Genomic DNA, 27,404 nt, shown 5'->3' on the forward strand with positions numbered 1-27,404 from the left:
GGGCTGGTGGGGGGGTTGGAGCGTCTCCGCTCCTGCCCTCATGTTCACTGTACCCTGAGGTGGGGGTTGGTGGTCTCGGCTCCTGCCCAAACGAAGCCTGGCATATTCACTGTACCCTGAGGTGGGGTTGGTGGGGGGAGGGCGTGGGGGGTCTCCGCTCTTGCCCACACGAAGCCTGGCACGGTCAGTGTACCCTGAGGTGGGGATTGGGGGTCTCCGCTCCTGCCCACGCGAAGCCTGACACGGTCACTGTACCCTGAGGTGGGATTGGTGGGGGTCTCGCTCTTGCAGTGAAGCCTGGCACGGGCACTGTACCATGAGGTAGGTGTTGGTGGGGGGTTGGGAGTCTCCGCTCCTGCCCACAGGAAGCCTGGCACGGTCACTGTGTGGACCCACAGCCTGTTCGGAGAGGGCATTTATTCGGCCCTGTGTTCGCGGATTCGGTTACCGTCTCTTCAGCTGACATAAAGCAGCCAACAGCCTGTGACCAGGAAGCCGTGAATTATTGAGGAGCCCCCGGGCTGGGAATGGGGGCCGAGAGACACACACGACGGAGGCCATCCGGGTGCGAGCGCGAGTCCCTGCTGCGGCATCGCACGACACGTCGCCACTGTGAGTACCCGAGTATATGTGGGGGGGTAGGAGGGGGGGGGGGGGTCGGACTGGCATCTAGAGAAATCGGGGGATGTGCACGACTGGTGATACCCAAGAGAGGCTGGGAGAGCTGGGGTGGCGTCATAAGGCTTACCTAAGATCTCGCCGACCTTTCAGAGACGCCTTGCATGTGACTCTCCCCACCCCTACAGGCCTTTCAGAGACGAGACTTGCATGTGACTCTCCCCACCCCTACAGGCCTTTTAGAGACGAGGCGTGCATGTGACTGACTCTCCCCATCCCTACAGGCCTTTCAGAGACGAGGCGTGCATGTGACTGACTCTCCCCATCCCTACAGGCCTTTCAGAGACGAGACTTGCATGTCACTCTCCCCACCCCTACAGGCCTTTCAGAGACGAGGCGTGCATGTGATTGACTCGCCCCACCCCTACAGGCCTTTCAGAGACGAGGCGTGCATGTGATTGACTCTCCCCATCCCTACAGGCCTTTCAGAGAAGAGACTTGCATGTGACTCTCTCCCCATCCCTACAGGCCTTTTCAGAGACGGTACTTGTATGTGACGTTCTCCATCCCTACAGGCCTTTCAGAGACGAGACTTGCATGTGACTCTCCCCATAACAGGCCTTTCAGAGACGAGATTTGCATGTGACTGACTCTGCCCATCCCCGTAGGACTTTCAGAGACGAGACTTGCATGTGACTCTCCCCATCCCAACAGTCCTGTCAGATGTGACTCTGTCATGTTACTGACTCTGCCCCATCCCAACGGGTCTTTCGGAAGGGGATTGTACCATCTGACAGTCTCTAGCTCACCCTTATTGGCCTTTCCGCAGTATTTCTGCCATGTGACTGACTCTGTGTCATCATTACAGGCCGTTCAGATGTGACTGCCATGTGACTGACTCTGTGTCATCATTACAGGCCGTTCAGATGTGACTGCCATGTGACTGACTCTGTGTCATCATTACAGGCCGTTCAGATGTGACTGACTGTGTCATCATTACAGGCCGTTCAGATGTGACTGCCATGTGACTGACTCTGTGTCATCATTACAGGCCGTTCAGATGTGACTGCCATGTGACTGACTCTGTGTCATCATTACACGCCGTTCAGATGTGACTGCCCTGTGACTGACTCTGTGTCATCATTACAGGCCGTTCAGATGTGACTGCCACATGACTGACTCTGTGTCATCTTTACAGGCCTTTGAGAGGCGACTCTGTCATGTGACTGACTCTATCCCATCCCAACAGCTCTTTCAGAGGGGAGGGATCCTGCCATGTGAGGCTGGGGTGTAAATGGAGAAGGTCTGTCTTCTGGTTCTTGGATCCCAGCATCTCCAGGGGGAGCGGAGGCTTGAATGGAGTGATCAGTGATTGGTGGGATGTTCTTTGAAGAGCAGGGACTTCAGGCCTTTCCTGGAGTGTAGGGTTTAGTGTGATGCTGTGTGATAGCACCTGCGGCGCTCCAAGAGCTGGATGGGATTAGCACAATAAATGATCTCAGGCCCAAATAAACGGAATGTGGCAAAGTACTACTTTATTATCAGTTCAATAAAGTAGGGAAACCTGGTGAACAAACAGATAGTAGCTCACACACTCGCAATGCATTTCAAATACGCAAAAGGCTTTATACCTCGATGTACATAAGCTATGACGTTATGCTGCCCCGTGGCAAATAGTAAAAACCTATCGGGAGGAGCGATTGGTTAAGGGAACATATATACCCATTGTTCATATGAGTGTTGATATCATCATTGGCTGCCCCTTGTCTTGTAGGCACGCCTTGAACAACCTCTAACTACGTAAAATACTGATAATATCATAACAACACCATCGGATTGGCTTCTGCAACAATGTATGGTTCACCATCACACAAGCCCTCATTATTGGCTGGCGCTCTCTTACCTATCTTGGAAATCTGGCTCGTTAGCAGCACGTAAGCAATGAAACCCAGGTGCAGGGGACATCATCAGACAACTGCCCACTTCACCAATTCGTCCATCATCTCTCCTCGGTCAGGCCCTAAGCCAAGGCTTCTTCTTTATAGTTGACCTTGCAGCCTGTTCTCTGTTCTGGGACGTTCAAGGGAGTGAAGGGACAATGCTATCGTCGGGCGGAGCTTTATGGATAGGCCTTGTCTTAAGGTCTTGCACCACATGTGAGGAGACCATGATTTTGTCCATTCTGCCCTTCTATTTAGTGCTATTTGATTCAATTATATTGGGTGCTCTTACGCTCCTCGCCCTCTGGAGACTTGGTTGCTCCATCTTGCATGTGCTTTCTGCATCTTTGATCATACAATTCTTGACACTCACAAATGTTTACTCTTTTACTTAATCTAAGAGAAATATGCCCTGTGTATGCAGCTTATCCTCTCCGACTACTTTCGTGCCTTGCAGTTGCTTCTTGCTGCGGCATCCTTAATTCTGAGTCAAACAAATATCTTTTGTTCTGCACAAATCTGTATTCCAGCGCCTGTCAGCTCTGCAGCCTTAGTTTCCCTTCTTGGCGCTTCTCGTTTACTACTATACTATGCTGACGTCCATTTGCTCAACATGGCTGCTTTACCAACGTTGTATCTCCTACTTTAGCAAGCTTCTGCATTGTCTTGTGTGCCTTGCGTTTCCGTGTATATACATCTACTGCATCTCTTGTTACTCGGCTTCTAAGTGTATATGGTTTACTTCATATTCACATATAAGTTTGCTTTGCTCCTTCAATCATATCTTCATTCTCTAGATATCCAGGCATCAGTTTCAGTACGTCCACGTATATTCTCTTGTCAGTGGCGTCACTTTCCATCGTCGGACTTCACTTATAGTTCTTCGATGTCAAGCGGTATCTGCAGGCTCATGTCTACCGCATCAGTTCGAGGGTACCTTCGATGTGATATTGGGATGATACCAGGTGTCACATAAAGCGCTTTCTTGCTGTTCTTCCAGTATGCCAGAGGTGAGGGGGCGGGCTCTATAAATGACATGTACGTCTGCTTATTTTTTACTTTTTTGTTCATTTATAACCCGTGTAATAACAGCGAGTGGTTTCTAAGCGCGGGATCAGGCTTCGAACCCGTGTTGCGCCGCATTGTCTTGTTCCTACATTGCCATGATGAAGGCCGTGCTACTAAGTCACATTGTCAGACCGCCATTGCCCAACGATGCTCAACTATCATGGACATGTTTCTTCCTGGTTTGGGGAAAATACTTGATTGTTACTTTTTGAGAACAGTGCAGTTCCCGTTCTTTTTAATACCACATAAAGTCATTCTGGAAGTGGGAGAATACAATTGAGAAAAACATTTTTCCAATGTTTATTGAGGAAAAACACTTTTGTACGCATTATAATAAAAATGTCTTTATATAGGCCTCTTCACCCCATATGCCACAATGTTAGGAAGACCCCCCCCCTTTAGTTTTAGGAAGGTACAGTCACAAAAAAGGATGGAGTTCTGCTTTCTTGTCTTCAATGTGTATTGTAGCAGGTGTAGCTCTTGCCATAACTAGTTTGCCTTATTTTCTGTGTACAGATCATTTTAATGTCTGTGTTGTTTTGAGATGCCTTGCTTCCAAGACAAGCGCGTTGCCCCAGAGCTGTCCTCCCAGCCCACATACTCACTCAATGCCTTGCTATATTAACCTTCTCAGTGATGCCTTTGTTGATCAGGATATTTGCATAGTTTGGTAAATGGCTGGACCACCTTTCATTGCACACCCTTCTGCTATTGCCACAGCTCTGGCTAGCCCTATGTGTGAATCACAGCAGGAAACTGCTGTGTGCATTTTCGATTTTCCACATTCCATGCTCTTACTGATGTATCTATTAAATATCCGTTTCCTGTGGCATAGTTGTTTATTTATAAGTATAGCTCATAAACCTTTACAGTCTCTAAAATATGTCTGAAGGATCTGATTAAAAATGAAGCCAGTGGAGGTGAGACTGTCTCAACTTCATTCTTCTAATACTAATCAGCCTCCTGGATCTTTGAACAGCTCGACCTGTGTTATGATATGATATGATATGATATGGCATGTATAGCACGCCTATACACAAGATGGCAGCTGCTGCCCTTGCTCTACCACGTGCCCAGGTGGCCACCTTCATGACAGGGGCGTGCCTTCTGCTAAGCCACTCCCCATAGCTACTGGCACAGCTGCTTGGTGTGTGCCACTTTCCTGTGCAGAGAGAAAAAGCCACTGGGCACCTGTGAAGGTAACAAGGACAATGCAGGGCTATTCCTTTGTGCGAGAAGACCTAGTGACAGTGGCGGAGCAGTTTGGGGGAGAATTCCAGAGTGGGCAGCGCCCCTGAATGTCCAGTGAGTCTGTGGCAAAGTTAGTCACACGGTCGGTTTTGGGACCGACTCTACCCTAGACTGCCTGAGTGATCTCATGAGTGCCTAGTGCTCATTCCACCTCTGAGTACCAGAAGAGTTGGTAAGCCATGAACATGACTAGGCCTCAACCAGAAAGCGAGCCCGGTTGCTAGGTTGTCACAGCTCTTGACAATTCTCACATTACTAAGAAAGAGGGGCGCGTTCTTACCATTAATAACCGGGCAACATGGCTGGTAGAGGTGGGCGAGCCAGGCATAGCACAGGCAAAGTGGCTGGCCCAATACACTGCATGGGGAAAGCACATGCCAAGTCCTGCATGCTCGCAGAAAAGTACATGTGGGTGAATATCTGCCCGCTCATGGTCTCACTTTGGTTTTACAGTCGAAAGTGCTGCATGTGTGCCGACCAATCCCTCCGCTGCAGCTACCCATCCTCTAGCATCCCATCATGCACTATGCCTCTTCCAACACCGCTGGCACTCTAGAGGAGTAAGTGGACACGTCATCCCTAGCTCGCGCCCCCTCACCGCGATCATATTGGAACAGCAGGAGACGAGCCTTGTGTGGGACACCAGGTATCATCCCAATACTGCATCGAGTGTATGAGACGATATGCACTCAGACCACCGTATCGAATGTACCCTCGCACTGAGAGGGCGGAAGGATGTCTGCACACCCCATCAGACATCGAAGAGCTATAAGTGAAAAGAAAAACATACAGACACACTGAAACAATATGCAAATACTTAAAGTATAAAGGTGTAACAGAAGTAGTTAGAGAAACATGTAATCGGAGACGCAGAAATCATATGTACCGAAGAAATAAGTGAGGCGAGATGAAGTGAATGTATATACGCAAAGACACAGGTTATCGGAGACATATAGACATATAGAAGTTTGCTGCAGAAGAAAATATGACGTGGCTAAGGCGGCCATAATAGAAAGATGGACGCCGGACTCGTGTTGAAATTAATCAAGCTACCTCTGAGACAGACCAGGGCAGCAGAGTCAGAAGACACTGGAAAAACAGCTTTGTGTGAGGAACACAGAGGAGACTTTTGGCCCAGGATCAAGGATGCCACTTCAAGGAATAATTGCAAGGCACACATGGAGTCAAGACGATAAGCCATGTACTTAAGACATATTCACTTAGATTTTGCAAAGAAGAAAACATCTGTACTTGCCAAGTGTTGGATAATCAAAGATGCAAAAAGCCTTTGCAAGGTGGAGTGAGCAATTCTCCAGAAGACAAGAGGAGTAATGACACCCAACTTAATTAAATCAAATAGCAGTAAATAAAAGGATGAAATTGACAAAATTGTGGTCTCCTCACATGGGACTCAGAAGTCGAAAACAAGGGCTATTCATTAAGATACAGGCAAAGATAATGGTGTACCTACAATACCTTACAAGTTCCAGAACAGAGAACAGGCTTCAAGGTCTCACTATGAAGAAGAAGCCTTGGTTTAGGGCCTGACCAATGAGAGATGATAGACTAATTGGGCAAGGGGTAGTATTCTGATGTTGCTCTCTGCACCTGAGTTTCGTTTTGCTTACGAACTGCTAACGAACCGAAAGCCAGAGGTTGGGAGAGAATGCCAACCAATCAGAGGGGCTATGGAGCAAGATGCTATACAATGTAGCACAGGCCAACCCGCTTGTTTGTGTTGCTGTTATTCTGCTATAATCTGCATTATACGTATTTAGAGGTGGTCCAAGACGTGTCCACTAGATAAGCGGCATCAGTGATATTCCTAACGCTTATATGATATATAAGTACATATGTTCACTTAGCCAATCCCTCCCATCAATAGGTTTTACAGTTTGCCACATAGGATGACATCATAGATGACGTGACATACATTGAGGTATAAAAACATTGTGTCATCAAAGTTGAAGTGTGAGTGCGTGGACAACAGTTTATTGTTTGCCAGATTGCCCTACTTTATTCAAGCTAACAATAAAGTAGTACTTTGCCATATTCTTTGAGTCTGTCCTGTTATTTGGGTCTGAGATCATTATTGGTAATTCCATATAGCACATGAGATGCTTCAAGGTGCTAGAGCACAGCACAATGTTCCCCACACCAAACCCAATGGTGCAATAATCCTCTGCCTGGGGCAGAAGGCATCCTCCATTGCTGAATGCCCCACACACCCCTCCCCCCTTAAATGAAAAGTGCTCTTGGTTTTTCTACCTCCCATCCAGTCAATGGTGACACCCTCCCCTCCTCCTGAGCAAGGTATGGGCAGCCTTGCCCTCACTGGGGGGGGGAGGGACTTGCTTCCAGAATGTTTATGAGAAGGGTGAAGCCGCATTATGCTGACGATACCTATTAGTGTGCCAGACAATGGCAATTGAACATTGGAACGACTATTGTCTAGGACAAATCTCTCCAACATGACCTAATGAGCGTAAATGGTGCTCGCCTGTATAACAGGCATATTTACTTCAGAACTCCCCACACTTCCTGAATGATTTACCCAAATATGTGCATTCCCTCAGAGCAAAGTCACAAAACAAACCCTCTTTTTGAACTGTGTAGTTATTTTCATCAATATCTGATAATTTGACACACAAAATGTGTAACATCACATTTTCTTGACTTCCTGCATGTTATCATGCTGCCCACTCATGTCAAAACTGGGATACAAGCAGGTCACTTAATCACAAGGTTTACTTTGTGTTGTGCCTTAAAAGTACAGTTTTAAACCCATAGAGATTTTAAACTCACATTACTTTTCATGGTATTTGAGGTCGAGGAACATAAAACTACAATCGCACTCTTTTTGCTTAACATGTTTCTACAAGGATTTTAAATATTTGTCAGGTTGGTTCATTTTGTGATTTGTGAATCTTGCAAGTAATCTTATATGCCACTCATGCCCTGTGCTATTCTACTTACCACGTGCTGTTCATTATGCCTTGTTCTGTTATTTGTTACCCATGCACTGTGCTGCTCTACATACCCTGTGCTGCTCCTTATGCACTGTTCTGTTGTATAGGTTACCCATGTCCTGTGCTGCAGTACATAGTTTGTGAAGCTCTATATGCATTGTTCTATGTTCGATATTAACCCACGCCATGTTCTACTGTACACACTCCATGCTCCCCGAACACCTTCTTAGATTGTAACAAACAACGGACTAACACCAGAGCCGTTTACTTGACATGCCCCAACAACAGAGTCAGGCAAAGTAAGGCAATGGACCCGAACCATCCACACCTGACAGCTCTTTCCCTTCCCCACAGTGATAAAAGGTGGTGAACAAGTGCACAATACGAGCAAGGCAGACCACACGAATAGAGAGCTATTCAAACATTGCAGTTCAAGAGGAGGAGAAAGGAGTCAAGAACCGATAGGGTAACTAGGAGAGAAACAACCTTGCCCTTTCAGACCCAGAACCACAAAATCTCAGTGGAAGGAATCGTAAGACCACGATCAATAGCCAGCGTGTGTTGCAGCAGATGTCAACGGTACACAGAGCCCTCCTCTGCTGATAACCAAACCAGGGAGAGATGCTTGCTACCGTGGTACTGTCCTTGACTCCAGAGACAAGAAACACCAAGCGGTTAATCACAGCCAGTGAGTTGAGGGGAGAACCGATAAGAAACCGAACTGTGCTAAATGAAAGTTGCAAATTGCAAAATAAGGGAAGTTCAAAGAACTATTAACATTAAGGGAAAACCAACTGCAGAGGGGTCCGGCACCACATGGGTGTTGATTCGAGAGACTCTGGTTGATCCCACGTTTGTTGAAACTACTGTTACATGAAGGCCCTAAGAGAGCACCAAGGAAAAGCTAAAAGTGGTCATAGAGGGGTCTAACAAAATCCCCTGTACAGTCAAAAGTCTTTGACCGACAAACCATTGAAAACTCTGGGGAAGTGAAACCCGCATAAAAGAAAGTAAAAGGAACCGTGAAGAGACAAAAGTGAACCCGACAGAGGATTTCCACAGTAACTGTTTAAAAAGACATTAAGATTTGTGAATGTCATAAGTGAAAGTGATTTGACAAAAGCCGGAGGGAACCCGACAGAGGGAGGTCACTATTTTAGAGGGGTCTGAACCCAGAAGAGGGCGACCCAAGGGTGAACACCATCACCCACGTATAATCAGAAAGGAACTTTTTGTTTATGATTTTGAACGTACTAGGCCTTCGGAAGCAAGAGAACAAACTCCTGAAGGTCCTGATATCGTTAAGAACTTTTTGTGGATCTGAGTCCCGAAGAGGGGGATCCAGGGGTGGAAAAGGTATCACCCAATGGACAAGCAGAAAGGATTTTTTGTTCATTATTTTGGAACACATCAGGTCCTCAGAGGCGAGAGACTTTTTGTAGAAAAGAGATTTAACCACCTAAGGTCCTGATGGCTGAGAGCAGAACTGTTGGCTCGTGCTGGGAAAGTTTGAGCGTGTGTTGTGCTCAGAAGTCCCGCCTTGTCCCATGCTCAAAATGTGGGGAAGAGAGACCCCCGGCTACCACGTCCTGACTTATCATTTGTGACCTCTTTTTTCTTTCTTGTGAACCCTATCCCACACCATTTTGTATTTAGTTGTAAGGATTGGCAATATGTTTTTCTTAGTATAGGCCCTTTTATTTGACAAGACACCACTAGGACAGCCTTATCATTATTTGATGGTCGAAGCTTTCTCCCATCTTAGATTTAGGTTTAGATTAGGGTTTTTTCCAACCCGCATATACTGTTTAATAAACTCCCTATCAATATCAGTATCAATATCAATATCAATATCAATTTCAATACCCTTGAACTGTGATCACTTGTGTCTGTCTTCACTGTTGCCACCATGAGTTCCTTACATCTGTTATATGAAACCTATGTCCTGTGCTACGTTCCCTGTGCTTCTCATTATGCCCTGTTCTGTTATATGCCATCCATGTCCTGTGCTGCTCTGCATAGTCTGTGCTGCTCTATATGCTCTGTTGCATGTTCTATATCGCTCATGTCCTTTGCTGCATTACGCACCCTGCTGCTCCACATAACATGTCCTGCTCATTATGCCCTGTTCTGTTATACGTTACTGATGCCTGGTGCTGCTCCACATAACCTGTGCTGCTCATTATGCCCTGTTCTGTTATACGAAACCCATGCCCTGTGCTGCACACCCTGTGCTTCTCAATATACCCTGTTCTATGTTACCCAAGGCCTGTGGTGCTTTACACACTCCCTGCTGCTCTATACAAGGTGCTTCTCATTATACCCTGTTCTGTTATATGCCATCCATGTCCTATGCTGCTCCGCATAGTCTGTGCTGCACACCCTGTGCTTCTCAATATACCCTGTTCTATGTTACCCAAGGCCTGTGGTGCTTTGCATAGTCTGTGCTGCTCTATATGCCCTGTTCTATATTTCCCATGCTGTTTGTTGCTTTACACACTCCCTGCTGCTCTATACAAGGTGCTTCTCATTATACCCTGTTCTTTTATATGTTACTGATGCCCTGTGCTGATCATTATGCCCTCTTCTGGTATATGTTACCCATGCCCTGTGCTACATACCCTGCACCTCTCATTATGCCCTGTTCTGTTATACATTACCCCTGCCCCGTGCTATATATCCTGTGCTGCACATTATGTCCTGTTCTGCTATATGTTTCCCATGCCCTGTGCGACATACCATGTGCTTCTCATTATGCCTTGTTCTGTTATATGTTACCCATGATGTGTGCTGCTCCACATACCATGTGCTTCTCATTATGCCTTGTTCTGTTATATGTTTCCCATGCCCTGTGTGACATACCATGTGCTTCTCATTATGCCTTGTTCTGTTATATGTTACCCATGCTGTGTGCTGCTCCACATACCATGTGCTTCTCATTATGCCTTGTTCTGTTATATGTTATCCATGCCCTGTGCTACATACCTGGTGCTTCTCCTTATGCCCTGTTCTGCTATATGTTACCTATGTCCTGTGCTGCTCTACATACTCTGTGCTGCTCATTATGCCCTGTTCTGTTATATGCCACCCATGCCCTGTGCTTCTCTACATACTATGTGCAGCTCAGTATGCTCTGTTCTGTTATACATTACCCATGCCCTGTGCTGCATACCCTGTCCAGCTCATTATGTCCTGTTCTGTTATACGTTACCCATGCCCTGTGCTGCTTACCCTGTGCTGCTCAGTATGCTCTGTTCTGTTATACATTACCCATGCCCTGTGCTGCATACCCTGTCCAGCTCATTATGTCCTGTTCTGTTATACGTTACCCATGCCCTGTGCTGCTTACCCTGTGCTGCTCAGTATGCTCTGTTCTGTTTTACATTACCCATGCCCTGTGCTGCATACCCTGTGCTGCTCAGTATGCTCTGTTCTGTTATACATTACCCATGCCCTGTGCTGCATACCCTGTCCAGCTCATTATGTCCTGTTCTGTTATACGTTACCCATGCCCTGTGCTGCTTACCCTGTGCTGCTCAGTATGCTCTGTTCTGTTTTACATTACCCATGCCCTGTGCTGCATACCCTGTCCAGCTCATTATGTCCTGTTCTGTTATACATAACCCATGCCCTGTGCTGCATACCCTGTTCTGCTCATTATGCCCTCTGCTGCTCATTATGCCCTGTTCTGTTACACGTTACCCATGCCCTCTCTTTTTTGTGACCTTCATCAGGACATATTCCTTTGACTCCACTGAATGTATGCCTATGCAACACTGTGGTCAATGTATGGGCTGCTCTTAAACAACATATACTAATGATTCCCAAACAAAGAATACTTACTAAGAATGTCATTCCTTTTAACAAGCTCATCTCTAATGTATCATTCGAGAACCTAATGTTAAGATACTAATCATAAATCCGGGCATAAAACCAAAGCTTTATGCAACAGACCTAGTTCAGTCATGTTCAATTATTATTATTATTATTAATGTTATTATTCATGTTATTAGTAATGTTATTATTAATGTTATTAGTAGTATTATTCATGTTATTAGTAGTATTATTCATGTTATTAGTAGTATTATTGTATTTATTGAGCGTGGATCTAGTTTCCAGGAGCAATGGAGCGCTTTACAGAGGTAACAACAGAACAGATATGCAGCAGGGGGTGAGATACAGAGGGGCACAGAGGAGGGGGTACAGCTGTACCGGGTGGCAGGGAGGAAAGGGGCAGGCGGCGTCTAGCGAGTCAGGTGGCACGAGGGGCGAAGTGATGGCCTAGGTGTTGAGGCAGAGAGATTCCTTGAAGAGGTGGGTCTTGAGTTCTTCTCTGAATAGTAGCAGCATGGGGGCGAGTCTGATGCTGACGGGATGGAGGTCCCATAGACTTGGGGCATAGGCTGAGAAGGCTTGTTTTCTGTTCCTTTCCTTTTTGCAGGAGTGCATTTCAAGTCTGCACGTGTCCTTGCTTCTGGTGGTGCGCTGTCCACCGGAGATGCTGAGTTTCTCTGCGAGGTAGCTGGGTGACTTGAGGACGACTTCCTTATAGATGATGCAGCAAGTCTTGAAGGTTCTTTGTGCATGCAGTGGGAGCCAGTGAAGGTCCATGAGTGACGGGGCGATGTGGTCGTATCTGCGTGGACTCTTGATGAGGCGTGCAGACGCGTGTAGGATACTTCTCTGGGCACCCAGGAGGATGACCGGGAGGCCTTTGAGCAGTGCATTGCCCCCATCTAGGTGGGATAGGACCAGTGCCTGAACAGTGGATCTGAAGCTGGCCGGAGGGAGGAAGGGCTTGACTCTTTCCAAAAGGGAGAGCTGATACCTGAGTTTTCTTAGCTATGTTTGTCTTAAAGGAGAGGTGTTTGCCGATGAGGAACCTGAGGGACTTGCCGCAGGAGGTGAGCTCAGGTGGGAAGCCCTCAGTGTTCATGGTTGATAGCCAGGTGTGTATGTCTGGGTGTTCGGTGTTGTTGGTGAGGAGTAGGAATTTGATCTTGGAGGGGTTGAGCTTCATGTATGCACTGGACATCCAGGACTGGATCAGCGAGAGGCAGGTTTTGAGCCTGTGGCTGGCCTTGATGATGTGACAGATTCATCAGTTAGTTGCATGGTTATACATACATTTTAGTCTGGCATGCTGTCCTGATGAAGGCCATGAAAAAGAGAGTGGTATGAGGAGTTTTATCTCTATTGAATTCCGAAACACTGTGTGTTGACCCTATTGTTGATAGAAAATCTATTTGACACTTTATAAAAATATTTTCTTTTTGTAAAGACGAGAGAAACGCTGCAGTAATGCTATGATATGACCATTTACCATGAATCAATGTATGTTTTTGAGTCGGCCTATGGATGTAATTGGGAAATTGAAATAAAAGTTTTTTTTTAAAGTTTAAAAAAAGATTTTTTCATTAAAATGGTGTTTGTTGATTGTTATGTTTTGTGCACCTTGAATTTAGTTTTCACAATTTGTCATGAAATATGAAAGAAAACCTGTGGTAAATCTTATGGGTTTTTTCAGTCCTTTTTGTCAGCAGACACTGGGGCATCAGGACTGAGCACCAGACACCTCATATATCATTAATCTGTACGGAATCAGGATCTTTCCCACAATGCACCAAGCTACTTACAAATATTGCAATTTGCTCCGAGTCCAGCCTGCGTCACATTATGGTTAACATCTTATAAACCTGTACACAGCTGGCTGATACATGCATGACATTAGCATGTTAGGAAATCAGATTTGTTAAAAAGAATTTAGGGGAGTGGGGCAATTGGACTCATGGGGCAGGATGCTTTGGTGTGGGGGGGGCATCTGGACACTGCTTAAGCATTAAAATCCAACCAGCACACAGTGACTGGCCTTTCCGAATGGAAGTTGCCAACAGCACATCAAAGCTCTCTTGTGCTTTTCGCCTCTCAATCCCACTAACTAACCCCTCCCAACCCCCTTCTTTTACAAATTCACCAGAGCGCCTGGAGGCCATGAAAATGGCAGCGGTGCTCAGTATAAATCACAATAACATAACATGACTTATGCCCCTCGGGCGCGGATAACCCTTGGCATGACATTGCAAGTTTACTGACTCCTAAAAGCACCCCAATGTTTGCAGGTCTGTCAAAGGGCACCCTAGAGGCCGCTCCTCTGGGGCAGTGGGGCCCGGTGTTCCTTCAGAAAACCAAATAATTCTCAGGGAATGACTGTTAAAAGCAGAGTTACCAACCAAACAACTTAAGCTGATGCACACCCCTGCAGCAACGAGGCATGCTCGACCTGTGCACACATCGATCGAATAGTCAGACCAAATCCACATACTGTGGCGTTATGTACCCGTTCCATGAGCATCAACGGTGGGGGGGTAAGCGCAGGGGCCCATGTCGAAGTGGGCCCCGTGCTGTTACCCCCGGTGATGCCTGTGGAATGGGTACATTAGGCCTTTAGCACCCATACCATGGGCTGGTAGAGGACTAACTTAAAGTATTTTTGCTACGTGAATGGGGCGCCATGCAGCGTCCCGTTCATGGAACAAAAATACTGTTCCAAGATGGCCACCATGGAAAGGGAAGGCGGGGATCCGTACGGAGGCCCTCTTCCCCTTCCATAACGGCTGTCAGGCGCAGAGGGAAAGATGCGGCTGTGGCGGCGAAATTGGGGGAGCGGGAATACAACAAATAAAATTAAATGGGAACGCACTGTGGGGGAAGATGGTGGCAGGAGGAGCCGGCCAACACTCGGCATGGAACACATGCGTTCACCAGCAGTTCAAGCCTGCGTTTCTAGCCACCTGATTGGCTGGCTCCCTCCGCCACGGTGGTGCTAATGCAAAAGACTTCAAGATTGCAAAGGCCAAGGGCCATTCACCTGCCTACTTGGCATCATGTTTAATCTAAACTCTCATAAACATGTATTTTTAGGTGGGCCAAATACAGATGTAAATCAGAAATGGGATAAACATGAACTGGCGCAGCATCAAACACAAAAAACAGACACAACAGTTCTCAGCACATCATTATTCCAGTACAGAGGTCAAAGTGAGTGGGAACTAGCAGGGCCTGAGTTCCACTATTATAAAGTGCCACATGCCCAAGGGCCTCAAGGCGCACCTTTTCTGTTGCACTTTCCCCTCTGGTCCAGGACAGAGACTGCACGATCTATGTGTTGTTATCTTCCTTTGTGAATATTAAAGGCCAGTGGCAGCCGACAGCCTATCAGAATAGACCAGTGGCAGCAGCCAGCCTATCAGAATGTTAGGATTCCTAGCATTCTGACACCGAGGCACTGCGGCCATTTCTATCCTCTGCCCCATTCTTCCTCTTCCCGCTTCCTGTTACTTGCACTTTGGGTGTCTCTTTTACTGAATATTAAAGGCCAGTGGCAGCAGCCAGCCTATCAGAATAGACCAGTGGCAGCAGCCAGCCTATCAGAATGTTCTCACACCAAGGCTGCTGCGGCCATTTCTATCGTGTGCCGCATTCTTCCTCCTCTCGCTTCCTCTCACTTGCACTTTGGGTGTCTCTTGTGCTCTTGTCTGGCTGTTTTTTAATTTCCTTGGCTTATGGCCCACGTTCCACGCTCCTTGCCTTGGAAGTGTTAAGGGACGTTCTGTTCCCTGTGCGTAGCCGGACGCATATAAATGCATCACACGGCAGCCATCTCAGAATGGTTTTGTGGTGTGATTCTCATCTTAATGAGCACGGGTGATGAAGCATTGTGAAAGAAACTGGGCTTACTGCAACCAGCTATATATACAGTTTCAAGCAGTAACTTTAAGTCCAGGATCAGGCTGTGAGGAGAGAGCCCCCTCTCCCTGCGGGCCGCATGGGCATTGCCAGGGTTCAACCTTAATTCCTCAATGCCACGTACCCAGTTTTCCATGTTCTAAGCAGTCACCCGTGGAGGATTGCAACTGATTTGTGCACATGCGAAATCCTCGGACTGGGATGGTGTCTAATCATTAATTTCCTCTGATGTGTTTCGGCTCACATTACTTCATCGTTTCTCATTTGGCCTTCTTCGGGGTCCTGAGTTTAATTTTCCTTTAATGGGTCTAGACCTGCTTCCTCCGGTGAAGGATTCTTACTTAGGCCGAAGCTCCTTTTGTGGTAGAGGAACCCCTCTCCAAGTTCCACACTCAGCTGTTGTCCATGAGGACATAAATGTGTCCGCACTAGAGTACAAATAGAGGAGCACTAGATCTGGTCTTGGTGACATCCTCGTCATTGAGTTTGATTTTCACTGAATGGCCCTGATCTATTTCTGAAGTTTCTGTCGATTTCCTTCTGTCATATATTTATTTATATCTTTCTTGCTTTTTTTCACCCTTCAGAATAAGACACCGATGGATTCTGTCAGGTCTGTCAAATTCTTTCAAATCCTGCTAGACCTGCAGGTCGAGTAACTTAGTGTACCCGCTTGACCTAAGTGAAATGCACTCGACGCATGATGATGAGTGACAAAAATGTAATCAGAGCTTTCTGTGAAATGTTGCATGTTACCATAAGCTGAGTTCATGTTTGGCACACTGCTGCTACCCTGAGGCCAGCTACCCACATTGATTTCACACTTACTGCAAACAAAATGTGTTTGTAGTAAATGCCAAAGAAAAGTTTTAAACATCCCAGAATGTTATTGCACTCACTAGCATGGTTGAGAACCATCTAAATTGTACCCTACCTTCATAAAAAGTACTCGACTATGTGAGTGGTTGAGTAAATAATGTGAGGCCTGTGTACTGTTGAATCAATTCTTATATTGGTAGCCAGAGCGGTATCAAATGCAGAGTCGTCTCTGAGACCTCTTTTATTTTTGAATGGTGATACTCCTGTGATTATGTTGGAGCTAATTCTATGGCTGCCACTGCTTCCATGGTTGTGGTGTAAGGGTCTATGGAGGAGGCCTAGTCTAGTTGTACACTTCCTTTTATGAGGCGGTTGGCCCTTTCCACGTTGCCATTTGCCTGTGGATGATAAAGCACAGCCTTGAGTTGCAATTAATTGTTCTTTTGAAGATGCTATACATTTCACTTGATGACAATTGGATGCCATTGTCTGTGACCAAATGTTTTCATAGTCCTTCTTGATCAAAAGACACTTGTGAGTATATTTATGACAGTGGCTATTGTAATATATGAAATGCAGCTTGATGCACTTGGCTAAGTAAGCTATCCTCAATATGTCGTATCTGTGATCGTATGCCATATTTAGCAAGGGTGCTATGAAGTCGAGGCTGACTTTGAGTGTTGTTTGGTGGGTACATGTTTTGAAGTGGGTCTTGGCTTACCTAAAGTCTAGTGTCACTATATCTGCATTCATGGTAGTGTTCCATTGCATTGTTGAGTGTGGCCCCCTAAGATCCCCTAATGGGCCTTTTCTGTTACTGTTGGCCTGACTTTGGAAGGCAGAATTGACTTGTCTCCTCCAAACAGGACCTTGTTGGTTGCAGATATCTCAGGAGCTATACTCTGTAAGAAGTGTGGTAGTACTCTGTCATATGCCAACGCTGTACTATGTAGTACATTGCTCTTTCCAGGGAGACGCCTGTTTTCATCGCTGCCTGCCGTTCATCTTCCTTGATTGCGGAGAAACTTCACGCATATGTTGGATAACAAGGCCAACCATGTTTCCAGGGTTTCTAAGGCGACCTACCAATCTGTTATTCTCTGTCCAGGGTAATGTGTTACTTGTGAATGGATTCTTTTGCGTCTTTTTTTGTGTGTGATCCAACAGCATATTTCAAATCATGCCACTGATCTTGCCACCTACATTTCAAAATAGTGACAGTTTCTTTAACATGACAGCGTGGTCTACCTGTTGCCTAGAGGCTTGAATCCTTTAGTGTACCTGTTCCCTAGAGGCTTGAATCCTTTAGTGTACCTGTTCCCTAGAGGCTTGAATCCTTTAGTGTACCTGTTCCCTAGAGGCTTGAATCCTTTAGTCTACCTGTTCCCTAGAGGCTTGAATCCTTTAGTGTACCTGTTCCCTAGAGGCTTGAATCCTTTAGTCTACCTGTTCCCTAGAGGCTTGAATCCTTTAGTCTACCTGTTCCCTAGAGGCTTGAATCCTTTAGTGTACCTGTTCCATAGAGGCTTGAATCCTTTAGTGTACCTGTTCCCTAGAGGCTTGAATCCTGTAGTCTACCTGTTCCCTAGAGGCTTGAATCCTTTAGTCTACCTGTTCCCTAGAGGCTTGAATCCTTTAGTCTACCTGTTCCCTAGAGGCTTGAATCCTGTAGTCTACCTGTTCCCTAGAGGCTTGAATCCTTTAGTCTACCTGTTCCCTAGAGGCTTGAATCCTTTAGTCTACCTGTTCCCTAGAGGCTTGAATCCTTTAGTCCACCTGTTCCCTAGAGGCTTGAATCCTTTAGTGCACCTGTTCCATAGAGGCTTGAATCCTTTAGTGTACCTGTTCCCTAGAGGCTTGAATCCTGTAGTCTACCTGTTCCCTAGAGGCTTGAATCCTTTAGTCTACCTGTTCCCTAGAGGCTTGAATCCTTTAGTCTACCTGTTCCCTAGAGGCTTGAATCCTGTAGTCTACCTGTTCCCTAGAGGCTTGAATCCTTTAGTCTACCTGTTCCCTAGAGGCTTGAATCCTTTAGTCTACCTGTTCCCTAGAGGCTTGAATCCTTTAGTCCACCTGTTCCCTAGAGGCTTGAATCCTTTAGTGCACCTGTTCCCTAGAGGCTTGAATCATTTAGTCTACCTGTTCCCTAGAGGCTTGAATCCTTTAGTCTACCTGTTCCCTAGAGGCTTGAATCCTGTAGTGTACCTGTTCCCTAGAGGCTTGAATCCTTTAGTGTACCTGTTCCCTAGAGGCTTGAATCCTTTAGTGTACCTGTTCCCTAGAGGCTTGAATCCTTTAGTGTACCTGTTCCCTAGAGGCTTGAATCCTTTAGTGTACCTGTTCCCTAGAGGCTTGAATCCTTTAGTGTACCTGTTCCCTAGAGGCTTGAATCCTTTAGTGTACCTGTTCCCTAGAGGCTTGAATCCTTTAGTGTACCTGTTCCCTAGAGGCTTGAATCCTTTAGTGTACCTGTTCCCTAGAGGCTTGAATCCTTTAGTCTACCTGTTCCCTAGAGGCTTGAATCCTTTAGTCTACCTGTTCCCTAGAGGCTTGAATCCTTTAGTCTACCTGTTCCCTAGAGGCTTGAATCCTTTAGTGTACCTGTTCCCTAGAGGCTTGAATCCTTTAGTCTACCTGTTCCCTAGAGGCTTGAATCCTGTAGTCTACCTGTTCCCTAGAGGCTTGAATCCTTTAGTCTACCTGTTCCCTAGAGGCTTGAATCCTTTAGTGTACCTGTTCCCTAGAGGCTTGAATCCTGTAGTCTACCTGTTCCCTAGAGGCTTGAATCCTTTAGTCTACCTGTTCCCTAGAGGCTTGAATCCTTTAGTCTACCTGTTCCCTAGAGGCTTGAATCCTTTAGTCTACCTGTTCCCTAGAGGCTTGAATCCTTTAGTGTACCTGTTCCCTAGAGGCTTGAATCCTGTAGTCTACCTGTTCCCTAGAGGCTTGAATCCTTTAGTGTACCTGTTCCCTAGAGGCTTGAATCCTTTAGTGTACCTGTTCCCTAGAAGCTTGAATCCTGTAGTCTACCTGTTCCCTAGAGGCTTGAATCCTTTAGTGTACCTGTTCCCTAGAGGCTTGAATCCTTTAGTCTACCTGTTCCCTAGAGGCTTGAATCCTTTAGTCTACCTGTTCCCTAGAGGCTTGAATCCTTTAGTCTTCCTGTTCCCTAGAGGCTTGAATCCTTTAGTCTACCTGTTCCCTAGAGGCTTGAGTCCTTTAGTCTACCTGTTCCCTAGAGGCTTGAATCCTTTAGTCTACCTGTTCCCTAGAGGCTTGAATCCTTTAGTGTACCTGTTCCCTAGAGGCTTGAAACCTGTAGTCTACCTGTTCCCTAGAGGCTTGAATCCTTTAGTGTACCTGTTCCCTAGAGGCTTGAATCCTTTAGTGTGCCTGTTCCCTAGAGGCTTGAATCCTGTAGTCTACCTGTTCCCTAGAGGCTTGAATCCTTTAGTGTGCCTGTTCCCTAGAGGCTTGAATCCTGTAGTCTACCTGTTGCCTAGAGGCTTGAATCCTTTGGTGTGCCTGTTCCCTAGAGGCTTGAATCCTTTAGTCTACCTGTTCCCTAGAGGCTTGAATCCTTTGGTGTACCTGTTCCCTAGAGGCTTGAATCCTTTAGTCTACCTGTTCCCTAGAGGCTTGAATCCTTTAGTGTACCTGTTCCCTAGAGGCTTGAATCCTTTAGTGTACCTGTTCCCTAGAGGCTTGAATCCTTTAGTGTACCTGTTCCCTAGAGGCTTGAATCCTGTAGTCTGCCTGTTCCCTAGAGGCTTGAATCCTTTAGTGTGCTTGTTCCCTAGAGGCTTGAATCCTGTAGTCTACCTGTTGCCTAGAGGCTTGAATCCTTTAGTGTGCCTGTTCCCTAGAGGCTTGAATCCTTCAGTGTACCTGTTCCCTAGAGGCTTGAATCCTTTAGTGTACCTGTTCCCTAGAGGCTTGAATCCTTTAGTGTGCCTGTTCCCTAGAGGCTTGAATCCTTTAGTGTACCTGTTCCCTAGAGGCTTGAATCCTTTAGTGTACCTGTTCCCTAGAGGCTTGAATCCTGTAGTCTACCTGTTCCCTAGAGGCTTGAATCCTTTAGTGTACCTGTTCCCTAGAGGCTTGAATCCGGTAGTCTACCTGTCCTCTAGAGGCGTGCATCCTTTAGTGTACCTGTTCCCTAGAGGCTTGAATCTTTTAGTGTACCTGTTCCCTAGAGGCTTGAATCCTTTAGTGTACCTGTTCCCTAGAGGCTTGAATCCTGTAGTCTACCTGTTGCCTAGAGGCTTGAATCCTTTAGTGTACCTGTTCCCTAGAGGCTTGAATCCTTTAGCGTACCTGTTCCCTAGAGGCTTGAATCCTTTAGTGTACCTGTTCCCTAGAGGCTTGAATCCTTTAGCGTACCTGTTCCCTAGAGGCTTGAATCCTGTAGTGTACCTGTTCCCTAGAGGCTTGAATCCTTTAGTCTACCTGTTCCCTAGAGGCTTGAATCCTGTAGTCTACCTGTTCCCTAGAGGCTTGAATCCTTTAGTCTACCTGTTCCCTAGAGGCTTGAATCCTGTAGTCTACCTGTTCCCTAGAGGCTTGAATCCTTTAGTGTACCTGTTCCCTAGAGGCTTGAATCCTTTAGTGTACCTGTTCCCTAGAGGCTTGAATCCTTTAGTGTACCTGTCCCCTAGAGGCTTGAATCCTTTAGTGTACCTGTTCCCTAGAGGCTTGAATCCTTTAGTGCACCTGTTCCCTAGAGGCTTGAATCCTTTAGTGTACCTGTTCCCTAGAGGCTTGAATCCTTTAGTCTACCTGTTCCCTAGATGCTTGAATCCTGTAGTCTACCTGTTCCCTAGAGGCTTGAATCCTTTAGTCTACCTGTTCCCTAGAGGCTTGAATCCTTTAGTCTACCTGTTCCCTAGAGGCTTGAATCCTTTAGTGTACCTGTTCCCTAGAGGCTTGAATCCTGTAGTCTACCTGTTCCCTAGAGGCTTGAATCCTTTAGTGTACCTGTTCCCTAGAGGCTTGAATCCTTTAGTGTACCTGTTCCCTAGAGGCTTGAATCATTTAGTCTACCTGTTCCCTAGAGGCGTGCATCCTTGTATGCAACTTAATGTTGTGCAGCACCATGTTCACCATGTTTTCTGACCGCCGCTCAGTAAACCATGTCTTCACCCTCTCTGCCCATGGACGGGGCACTTCCTTCAGGTCTGCACATGTGTGCTGCCCCCCCAGCGCCACTGTGTTGAACAGCATCGCCAGACCGCCTGTTGCCTCCACGAGTCTCGAGTAGAGCCGCCTCTTGCTCCAGGGCCGTGACCGTTCCCCGATGACCAGAGATATTGGGCGCCCTGATGCCTTGGGGGAGTGGCGCTATATAAACATTTCTCAGATAGATATGGGGGTGGCGGGGTGGCGCTTTGCATGGTGCTGGTGGGTCGTTGGGGCAGCTTTGCCGAGAGATCGCCACAAATGTGGTGGAGTGGTTCTCGCCTTAATGAGCACGTTGGGCAAGGACCATGACACCGCGTTCTGAAACAGAACAGGCGACAAACTATATGCAGTTTAAGTATTGGCGGTAATGGGTGTTACCAGAGCTGTCAACTGACCCACGACTTGCGGTTCTGACCAGCAAAAAGCAACCTACCCTAAATGCGGTAACCAGTGTCAGGAAGCCCACGAGCAAGGTAGGCTGAGAAGAAACACCGTCGCATCCTAAACTGATGATCCTTGTAGATGCAAAGCGAGCCTTTGATCTCCGTGCAATGGCTTTGCCACTGACAGAGCTTTGACCTCCTGCGACCTCCTAATGTTTTCATATTTCATATCCGGAACTATATCCTTACTGCCACATCTCCCCCCAAAAAAAACTATTGGAGTGCTGTGGAGTCAGGCACACAGGGCATTAGTGCGGCTGGGTTATTAAAAAAATAAAATAAAAGCGCTCATTTCTGAAAAGAAACCATGCCCGGATGCACAGATGTTCACAGCTGGGTTAATTGCAAGTCCAGATAATTGTGTTTGTCGCAACACTGCATAGATGCATTATTGATGTTTCAATGTGCCAAGGAAGTCACTGCCAGCAAACACACATTTCCAGAACGGTTCTGCCCAAGATCACAGGGCACTCCATTGCAATCCTATCAAAGGGGAACTCAAAAGTGAAAAAATCATAGTTCACTAAGGAACTGTTGGTTCTGTCAGGGAAAACACACTTATCTTTTTTTTTGGTATTGAGTGTTTTGGTTGAAAAGCAACCTTTACATTAAATGTGACTTAAAACAATGATTGTTTACACATACAATTGCAAACCGTTAAAAAGCACAGTCACACTACTTTACACTAAATGAGCATGTCTGTTTCAGATCCAGATACCTTGTTTACTTCAGAGTATACATTTCCCCTCTCACAGCATCATAGACCGCTTCCCACACCTGATTTGCGGATGCAGTTATCACCAATGTTTCACCTGAATAAATGTGCGCCCACAATTGACCCGCTGCATAGTTGTGACGTCATCCTCCCAGCCCTTTGGACTGCAATGTTCCATTGCCTTGCAATTGGTTAATACTTGTCTGCCTCCCACCGTCTACCTGGTGTAACAGCCCTCCCCCGCAGGCAAAACGGTCTCTTCCAGGTCTGTATCCCTCCTAATACGCCCTTGTGTACGGCAAGGGATGATGAGCCAGGCTTCCGCCACCGTAAAGACTATATCAGGTCAAACTAACTTTTTATTTTTTCCAAATGGAAAAAAGACTGATTTAGAAAGACTTCTCTGTGACCGCACACAAGAAATAGCAGTGATGTCCCTTTCCCGTTTTCTGGGGGCGGGGGGGGGACGCTCGAAATCTACCTAAAAAAATCTGTCTATTTGATATGCGACCTCAAGAAAGCGGGAAAATGAGATAGAACCTTAAAGACAGGTCTGGCCTGCAGTGGGGTCTTCCACTCTAAAGTGCTGACACACAGAAAGACCTGTGACATTAAAATGATGTAGGGGTTTCATGCACTCACACAAAACAAGCATAACAGGGTCTCAGTGTGAATGGCTCACACCCCAAGTTGACGCCAACCCCTTTCCACCCCCCCAGCCATCAGTGTGAGCTGAACTTGGGGATCCATATAAGTCTGCGGTGAACCCTGCTGTCCATTTCACGTTTATTCAATTTACATAGCGCTTTCGCCAAAGCGCTGTACAATCAAGCAGCGAGTTAGGAACAATTTAAAAGAAGAGATCAAGGAAAGGGGGGGCAAGGAAAGATGGGGACTTTCTTTAAGCAGGGGCCAGTAAGCAGCCGAGGGGGGGGAACCTCGCCCTTGAAAAGGAAGAGAGTTCCCGTACTTGGGAGCAAAGGATGGAAAACACAAGGCGGGCCAGGAATGAGCAGAAGAAACTGAGATGAAGAACGTGGAGGGATTTAAAGAAATAATAGAGGAGAGCTAAACAGGTGCCATTTTGTAGGAACTCCATGAATCCTGTTTGACCAAAAATAAGAGGTGCTAATTTGCTCGTTCCTGCTTAATTTAGTAAACAGCGACAGGCGTCTGAAACGCTGATCTGTGCACAATATGATCATTTCTATTTCTCTCACCGTCCCAGAAGCAGATGCTGGGAACAACCTTTTCACAAATCTCCAGGAAATGAACCCCCTTGTCGTTTTCTTGGGGTGTTAATATCAATAATGCAGAGTTTGGCTGGGCGTACCACGTGGTAACATCTCGCTGCCCTCAATAAAGGCCCTTTTTGATATTGTGGCTATTAGCTTGCGAGGCAGGCTATTATCACCCATTAAGGACCCCCCCGTTCAGCATCATGGTAGAAATACGATTAACAAAGAGCTACGTCTTCTATTTCTCCTGCAGAGGACATCACCAGTGGGGTCGGATTAGCACACGGTTGTTTTGCATTTCTTAAGGTTCAGTATTTGTGGGGTTCTTTATATGGTGCACACGCTCTCTGTAATCTTGTTATGTTTGCACTGTTTTCATGCACTTATTAAAGGGACCTCTTTCTGACATTTGGCCTCGGTACGCTTTGGAAAGCTTTTCCACTGAAATACCGCCAAAGTCATTACCGCTATCACCCCTATACCGCCTTGCAGATGGAGGTGCATCGTCCAGATTTCGAGGTAGCCTTATACCTCATTTTGGGTTTTGGAGGAATTACCCTCAGTGGTAAATCTGCCGGTGTCATTTCACAGGGAAAGTGGAGGAAATACCACCTGCCGCCTGCAGGAGGTATTTCCTGATCTTCCTGTCCAAACTCATAATAGGGGGTGCAGTCAAAATGGCAGTCATTCTGTGGCCGAGACTTTTTTGCAGCACCGCCATGCTTGCAGTGAGCCCCATAATTGTTTTGACAAACTGTCAAATCCAGCTGCGTATGGTACTATACTCAATTGTTCCCTTAGGCGTGGACCTCTCGCTCCGCTATGCAGGACTCTCAAATCTAGCTGTTGTCACACCACGCAGGAGTCCCGAAATCTAGGCACTCAGCCATACTGTGAAGATTAGCTGCAAAACATATAACCCACTAACAAAAAAGCTCAAACTTTCTGCATACCTAAATCACTCAAAAAATTCACACAACCACCTCTCGCACTGCAAGCTGAATGCACTTCACCACACCTCAACAACACATACGCCGCACCAATAGCACACGAGGTATGACATTGCTCCGATACTCGTACCAAAGCTCAACGCACGGTCTATACCGAGATGAAGCTGCCAACAGAACACCACTCCTCTCACTATCCTACTCCCTCTTCAGCCTACTAACCCACCCGCCTCCTTGTTTGCAGATCCACCAGAGTGTCTTCGCACCAACTCCGTTGGTGACGGTGCGCGGTACAAATACCTTTAACATTTAACAATTTATGCGCTTTGTGTGGCCACCTGGCTCTCCTTCCTGAATTAGGGTGTCATTTTAACTGGGCGATTTATTGAGCAGAGCAAACTGCATTTTTAATTCTGATGCCCCCAAGTGGTGGGGGTCGGGATTACCTTGCAATTAACACCCGGGGTAACATACCATGACGTCACGGCCCCTACCATTATTAAAAGTCTTCATGGAACTCAGCGTATGAACTTGGGTGGCAGGCCGTTACCACCCGGTACTGACCACCGTACTCCGCTTTGTGGCATAAACAGGTATCAACAAGCTCCCCCTGTCTGTGGTTTCTAGAAATGCTGGCACTAGGGAGAGCGCTCCTCTTTATATCGAGCACCGATTCACTGTAACTTTGTATCTCCACAGCTTCGCAATGGTAACCCCTGGCAGCCGGCAGAAGCGCAGAAGTCTCTCGATGGCACCCCATATCTAGAGGCCAGAGCAGCACTGTTACAGCCAGATGCCCCTTGGTACGGGCACGGGAGGCCGCACTGCACTTTGCAGGTAAGGGTACTGTTTGCTGAAGTACACATCTGCGCTTGTAACTGCACCATGATCCACCCCCCTCAATGCTTCTGAATTGGTGTCAAGATGGAATGATGGAATGTCCATCAGTCAGTAGTGGCAAAGGTCCTTCCCCCAGGAGTCTCTGCACAAAGCCCTTGGAAAGTCCACTATGCACAATTAGGGACCTCTCTGGGTTACTTACTTACTGCAAAGTCCACAGGTGTGCTGCCTGTGGCCAAGGCCACACATGCAGTCACTGCACCAGTGGCAAAGCATGCAGGGATGGCTCACAGAGACACTCATGCAGTGACTGCACCCAGAAATGCACAACAATGGCTGCACCCATGTTCGCCCATTAGTGGCTGCAACCAATGCAACTTGCCAGTAACGACACCTGGGGGCATGCATGGCGTAACCACATCCAGAAACTTGCCAATAACCACACCTGGGGGCATGCACGCCGTAGCCACACCCAGAGTTACACATCAACTCCTGCACCCATGGCAATGCATGTATTGACCCCACCCAGGGCAATACATGCTGTCACTACAGCCAGAATTACAGAACAATAATGTCACCTAGTGTCTGCAACCAGGGCAACGCGTCAGTAATCATACTCAGGACCATGCATCGTGGAACCAGTGTTACACAACTATTAAGTCACCAAGTGGCTGCAACCAGGGCAACGCATCAGTAATCATACTCAGGGCCATGCATCGTTTAAACAGAGTGACACAACTATAAAGTCACCTAGTGGCTGCAACCAGGGCAATGTGTCAGTAATCACACTCAGGACCATGCATCGTGTAACCTGAATTACACAACTAGCGGCTGCAACCAGAGCAACGCATCAGTAATCACACTCAGGGACATGCATTGTGTAACCTGAGTTACACAACTATAAAGTCACCTAGTGGCTTCAACCAGGGCAATGCATCAGTAATCATACTCAGGGCCATGCATTGTGGAACCAGAGTTACACAACTATAAAGTCCCCTAGTGGCTGCAACCAGGGCAACGCATCAGTAATCATACTCAGGGCCATGCATTGTGGAACCAGAGTTACACAACTATTGAGTCTCCTAGTGGCTGCAACCAGGGCAACGCGTCAGTAATCATACTCAGGGCCATGCATCGTGGAACCAGAGTTACACAACACTAAGTCTCCTAGTGGCTGCAACCAGGGCAACGCGTCAGTAATCATACTCAGGACCATGCATCGTGGTACCAGAGTTACACAACTATAGAGTCTCCTAGTGGCTGCAACCAGGGCAACGCATCAGTAATCATACTCAGGGCCATGTATCGTGGAACCAGAGTTACACAACTATAGAGTCTCCTAGTGGCTGCAACCAGGGCAACGCGTCAGTAATCATACTCGGGGCCATGCATCGTGGTACCAGAGTTACACAACTATAGAGTCTCCTAGTGGCTGCAACCAGGGCAGCGCATCAGTAATCATACTCAGGTCCATGCATCGTGGAACCAGAGTTACACAACTATAGAGTCTCCTAGTGGCTGCAACCAGGGCAACGCGTCAGTAATCACACTCAGGGCCATGCATCATGGTACCAGAGTTACACAACTATAGAGTCTCCTAGTGGCTGCAACCAGGGCAACGCGTCAGTA

At 46.8% G+C, this 27,404-nt stretch overlaps 1 protein-coding gene across 19 annotated transcripts in view; it reads left to right on the forward strand.

Annotated features, from left to right (window-relative positions):
- The window catches only part of RIMBP2 (RIMS binding protein 2), a 2,252,680-nt gene that overhangs the window by 844,095 nt on the left and 1,381,181 nt on the right, over nt 1–27,404 (forward strand). For all 19 annotated transcript variants that reach the window (XM_069620091.1, XM_069620095.1, XM_069620096.1 and 16 more), the window contains one exon: nt 25,635–25,772. In XM_069620091.1, the coding sequence (XP_069476192.1) occupies nt 25,635–25,772 (138 nt within the window). The remainder of the gene's footprint in view (nt 1–25,634; nt 25,773–27,404) is intronic.

The sequence above is a fragment of the Ambystoma mexicanum genome, chromosome 10 (assembly GCF_040938575.1).
Source record: "Ambystoma mexicanum isolate Mex_15411 chromosome 10, UKY_AmexF1_1, whole genome shotgun sequence".
Taxonomy (NCBI): domain Eukaryota; kingdom Metazoa; phylum Chordata; class Amphibia; order Caudata; family Ambystomatidae; genus Ambystoma; species Ambystoma mexicanum.